Genomic DNA, 4909 nt, shown 5'->3' with positions numbered 1-4909 from the left:
ATAATAATAATAATAATAAAAACTAAAAAGGAAATAAAAATAAACTATATTTTATTCTTTTTCTTATTCCACCTTATAATATTAAATTCTTTCCTTCCCAAAATGAAATTAATAACTGCCATTAATTTTCAAATTGAATAATTTCACAATAACAATTAAATTTCCGCCATTACATTTGAAGTCTAAAAAAAAATATATGATGTTACATTCCAGAGTTTTCAGTTGATAAGGAAATATTTACCATGACACTCTGATACCAAAATGAGATTTGAGGAATTGGATTTTGTGGAAATGATTTTCACCAGCTTTCTTGTTATTTCAATCGAAAGAGCCCTTTGGCTTTTATGCACAGAGGCCCCTTGAATTAGGGAAAGTAAATGAAAAGCGGAATATTTAAAAATAACAAATTCCTAGTTACATGAGGCACTATACAATAGGGACACTTCAACAATTCTCTCTAACAAAATGGTAATAGATTTATCCATCTCAAATTATCGTGATGCTCCTCCTTTCGTTTAGCTGATTATACATGGTTGTACACGTAGGCTTTGTTGACTGTATTGCTGATCGTACCATTGATTCTTCTTTTGACTGATTAATGCCTGTAATAGACGTACTCATGTCGATGAACCGACTCGAATCAAGCCCACTAATGATGGATGGAGCAATGTTGGTCAGAGGTGACCGGTAGAGATGTCTATGGACAAGATGGGGTCGGGATGTCATTCTCCATCCCCGTCCCTGCTCTCCATTTCATTTTCCATTCACGTGAAATTCTCTACGGAGATTGGGACGTGGATTCCCCGTGAAAAATTCATGGGAATCGGGTTCCCCACGAGGAATTCGTAGGTATCAGGTTTCCCACGGGAAATTTTTTTCGTTACTTTTTAATAAAAATTCAATTAATTTAAATCACTAATGTGAACAAATTTTAATTAAATAATTAACTTTATCAATAATTTGTTTATTATGGTTAGTTTTACATGATAATTTGAATTTAAAAATAAAATGCTCAAATTTTGACCTAAAAAAGCTAATTAGTTTCTAGTAGAAAAAGATAAATATAAATAAAATTATTCCCATATATAATCTAAAGGGAAATTATTTCAAATGGTAAAACTGTTGAAAATATTTACAAGGTATAGCAAAATTTTTGAATTATCAATGATAGACTCTGATAGATACTAATAAACTTCTATCAGTGTCTATCAATCTCACTGATAGACATTGATAAAAGTTTATCAATATCTATCAGCATCTATAATTGATAGTTCTAAAATTCTGTCATATTTTGTAAATATTTTATTTTATTTTTCTATATTTAAAAATAGCCTGAATCTATATCTAATTATTCAATTTAAACATATTCATTATCTATCCCAATAAATAATCAAATTTGAAATTTAAATGTAATATTTATATAATAATAATAATAACATAACATTAAAAAAACTATACTAAATAAACATGTAGAAGCTAACCGGGGCGGGAATGGAGAATGAATTTTTTGTCCCTATGCCCGTTTAGCTCATGGATTTTTTTTTCCGCTCCCTCACTCATTCTCCACCTAATCGGAGAATCTCTACGAGGCTTGTCGCGTGGAAAAATTAGACATCTAAAGGGTCCGTGGCTGAGCAAGGTTAAATTTTCTTATTCTTTAGTCACACTTATTAACTATTTCCAAAGTCAAATTCTATGTTTGACTCTCTCCCAACTTTCACAGATTTCCAATTCTTCTAAAATCCTAAATCTTTAATGAATTTAATTTCAAAAAGCTCAAATCCTTTATAAAATAACTTTAAATACATTATCTTATCAAATCAATAAAAGTTTGACTTCCAAAAATCTAAAATTAAAAAGAAAACAAACTTCAATGATGTAAGGTAATTAATTTAATTTTTCTTAGATCTTTGGGTGTTATAAATTACCCTAAATTTTTATTAAAACACACCATATATATTTGGAGAATATTCCAAAACTCCATCCTATTTGGACGAAATTTTAAGATTTCGAGAAAATTTCATGAAATTTCGACATTTTCAAAAAAAATTAATTTGTGTTTTAATTAACTACATTAACAAAATTCAAGTTTTTCAATTTTATGATTCTTATTATACAAAATTCTATAGTTTCACACCAATGTCATTTTGGACAAAGGATTAAGCCTTTCTATGTGCTACTTTTTCAATTTCCAACTTTTCTCAATATTTAGCTTTATTTTCGACCCAAAACTTTCATTTCTAAATAAATTGATTTTGAAAAAACCACAAAAAAAAACCTATATTTATTTATAACCTAATTCAAATTTTTTTCATTAAATTTTTACATTATTTCACCTCAAAATTTAATTGATATAATTTCTTTTTTCGTTTACCATCCAAAACTTTCACAATTTTCACATCATTTCGTCTCAAAATATTCTAAAACTTTATATTATTTTGTAATTGTTTATCCATTTATTTTAAAATTTCCCCTCTCTCATCAACATTTGCACATACATTTACAATACACATCTAAACATCTAAATGTTGTCTTACTTTATACAAATTGTGATTAAAAATGGTCAAATATAGTCTAATTAAGCTACAATAAAAGTTTCACTAACTAATTACAACCATTTTCATGAATCTCCATACTTTTTTTTTTTAATTTCCATCGATATTTTCATAAAATCGAGAGCTCGATATTTTCATCGACATACACATTTCAAACCTTGAATAGAATCTTCTAAAAAACAATTACTTTACATCAATAAATAATTTATATAAATTAAAAATAAAATAAAACCCTTATAAATCAATTAACGGCCTTCTTGTCTTACCAATTCAACCTCCTTACAACTTTCAATATTGAAAAGACCATCGTTTTTTTTTATTCAACTTCAAACGTATCGATTGTTCACCTTAACTTCTTACTAATTCAACGCTTAAAAGTTCTTCATTTTGACAACTTCTTTCTTTTATTTTCTTTTCTTTTTTGGTAGACCTTGACATGTTCATTACTTTCAATTCTCCATTATAAATCTTCTCCTCCTCCTTCTCTATCTTCTCCTCCATCCTTTGAGAAAAACAAAACATGGCGTTGCTCGAAATCGTCAATATCTTTCAAGAGACGTTTGAAATCATCCTCACATGGAGAAAAATTTTCAGCCAAATCGCTCTTTCATTAATTCTACCTCTTACCTTCATCTTCTTGGCTCATATGGAGATTTCTAATCTTCTCTTTGGCAACTTCTTCTACCAACTATCATTTCTACACAAAAACAACCAAGATCAAGATGTTCGCAAATACAATGAACTATCTGATCTCATCACCCCCAAATTCACCTTCTTTTGGCTCTTCAACATCTCTTACATCGTCTTCCTCTTCGTTTTCTCTCTCCTTTCGACCTCCGCCGTCGTTTATGCCGTCGCTTGCATACACACAGGTAAGAGCAAAGAAACAACAACCCTACTCTCTAATTTGGCCATGAAGTTTTTGAGATTTAAGTATGTGTTGTTGTTGTTGTATTCGTTTTGAAAAAGCTTTAATTTTGATCCTTGCATTTTATGGTTTTTGAATTGTACCTCTTTTGTTTGTCAACCTTTAAATTGGGTGATGATTCGTCATGTAATATTTAGTGAGTTTTTCTCTCTAAATTGAAATTTGTATTTTTCTTAAGGAAAACACAAGTGCTTTTCATTGAGTTAAGATCCAACACATGGATGAAGTTGGAGGAAAGTAGAAGCACAATAACTAAGAAAAAAAAAAGCTTAGATTTAGTGCATCAAGTAGATTAAAAAACACATAAATTGTAATTCTTATTCTAAATTTTCATAATCTCACAAAATTATGTTATTAAGCTTATCGATGACAAATTGGATACTTAGATTGTTTGATATGATTTTCTTCGTTGTTCTAAGTTGTTTCGAACTTTTTATAAGGGGATTGACTCTTCCCCTTAAGACCTATTTTCTTGAGTTGTGTGAGATTTTTCCGTTCGTTGTTTGTTTTCTTTGTCTTTGTCCTTGTTTTTTTATAGCTTTTGATTATGCCTTGAGGACATGCTTAAAGAAAATTAATACCATCATTAATATTAGCTAAAAAATATTGGAAAAAAATGTACAAACGATTTACATTGAAACTTTTTAAACAAGGACTAAAACAACTATAGCGTACAAAATAAGTTAAAATGTAAGGTTGACTTTTTTCTTCTCTATGAAAATTTCCTAATTCCACTGATGAACGTAGGTCGAGAGATATGTTTCAAGCAGATCATCAGCATCGTGCCCAAGGTTTGGAAGCGACTTGTAGTCACGTTTTTCTGCATTTTCGCCTCGTTTTTCGCCTACAATCTGGTCGCAGTATTTGCTTTCATTTTGCTTCTTTTCATTCTCCTACTACAATATGGGCCATATGGGGATGTCAATGGTTCAATCTTCGTTGTCTTCTTCATTCTCTACTTCGTCGGCTTATTATATTTAAGCATCGTAGTTCAACTTTCGAGTGTTGTATCGGTTTTAGAAGAGTCGTGTGGATTTAAAGCAATGGCAAAGAGCAAGGCACTATTGAAGGGAAAGATGTTATTAGCTACAGTCATGTTGTTGCTTATCAATATCTCTTTGGTGATCATTCAACAAGCTTTTTTGAAGTTCGTGGTCCATGGAGTCTGGTTTGGAATGGTTGGGAGGGGTATTTTGGGAATAGTCTGCTTGTTCTTGCTTTTGAATTTCTTCTTATGGCAGCTGGTGTTGGAGACAGTGTTGTATTTTGTCTGCAAAGAACACCACCAAGAGATTATCGACAAGTCGGCGCTATCGAATCATCTTCAAGTTTATTTGTTGAATGGGTATATCCCTTTGACACACAAAAATATTGAGCTTGAAAAGCTTGAAGTTTGATTTGTTCAAACGTTTGGCCTGTGTGTGTG

General features: G+C 30.5%; 1 protein-coding gene across 1 annotated transcript; it reads left to right on the top strand.

The window, feature by feature from the left end:
• The first annotated feature begins 3068 nt into the window (after window positions 1-3068).
• LOC120076264 lies at window positions 3069-4880 on the top strand. The gene is made up of 2 exons (XM_039030033.1): window positions 3069-3427; window positions 4231-4880. The coding sequence occupies exons 1-2, from the start codon at window positions 3076-3078 to the stop codon at window positions 4878-4880; spliced, it is 1002 nt and encodes a 333-aa protein (XP_038885961.1). The 5' UTR covers window positions 3069-3075.
• Window positions 4881-4909: the final 29 nt, after the last annotated feature.

This window comes from Benincasa hispida, chromosome 4, assembly GCF_009727055.1.
Source record: "Benincasa hispida cultivar B227 chromosome 4, ASM972705v1, whole genome shotgun sequence".
In the NCBI taxonomy this organism is placed as follows: Eukaryota; Viridiplantae; Streptophyta; class Magnoliopsida; order Cucurbitales; family Cucurbitaceae; genus Benincasa; species Benincasa hispida.
This window is presented reverse-complemented; position numbering and strand designations above follow the sequence as displayed.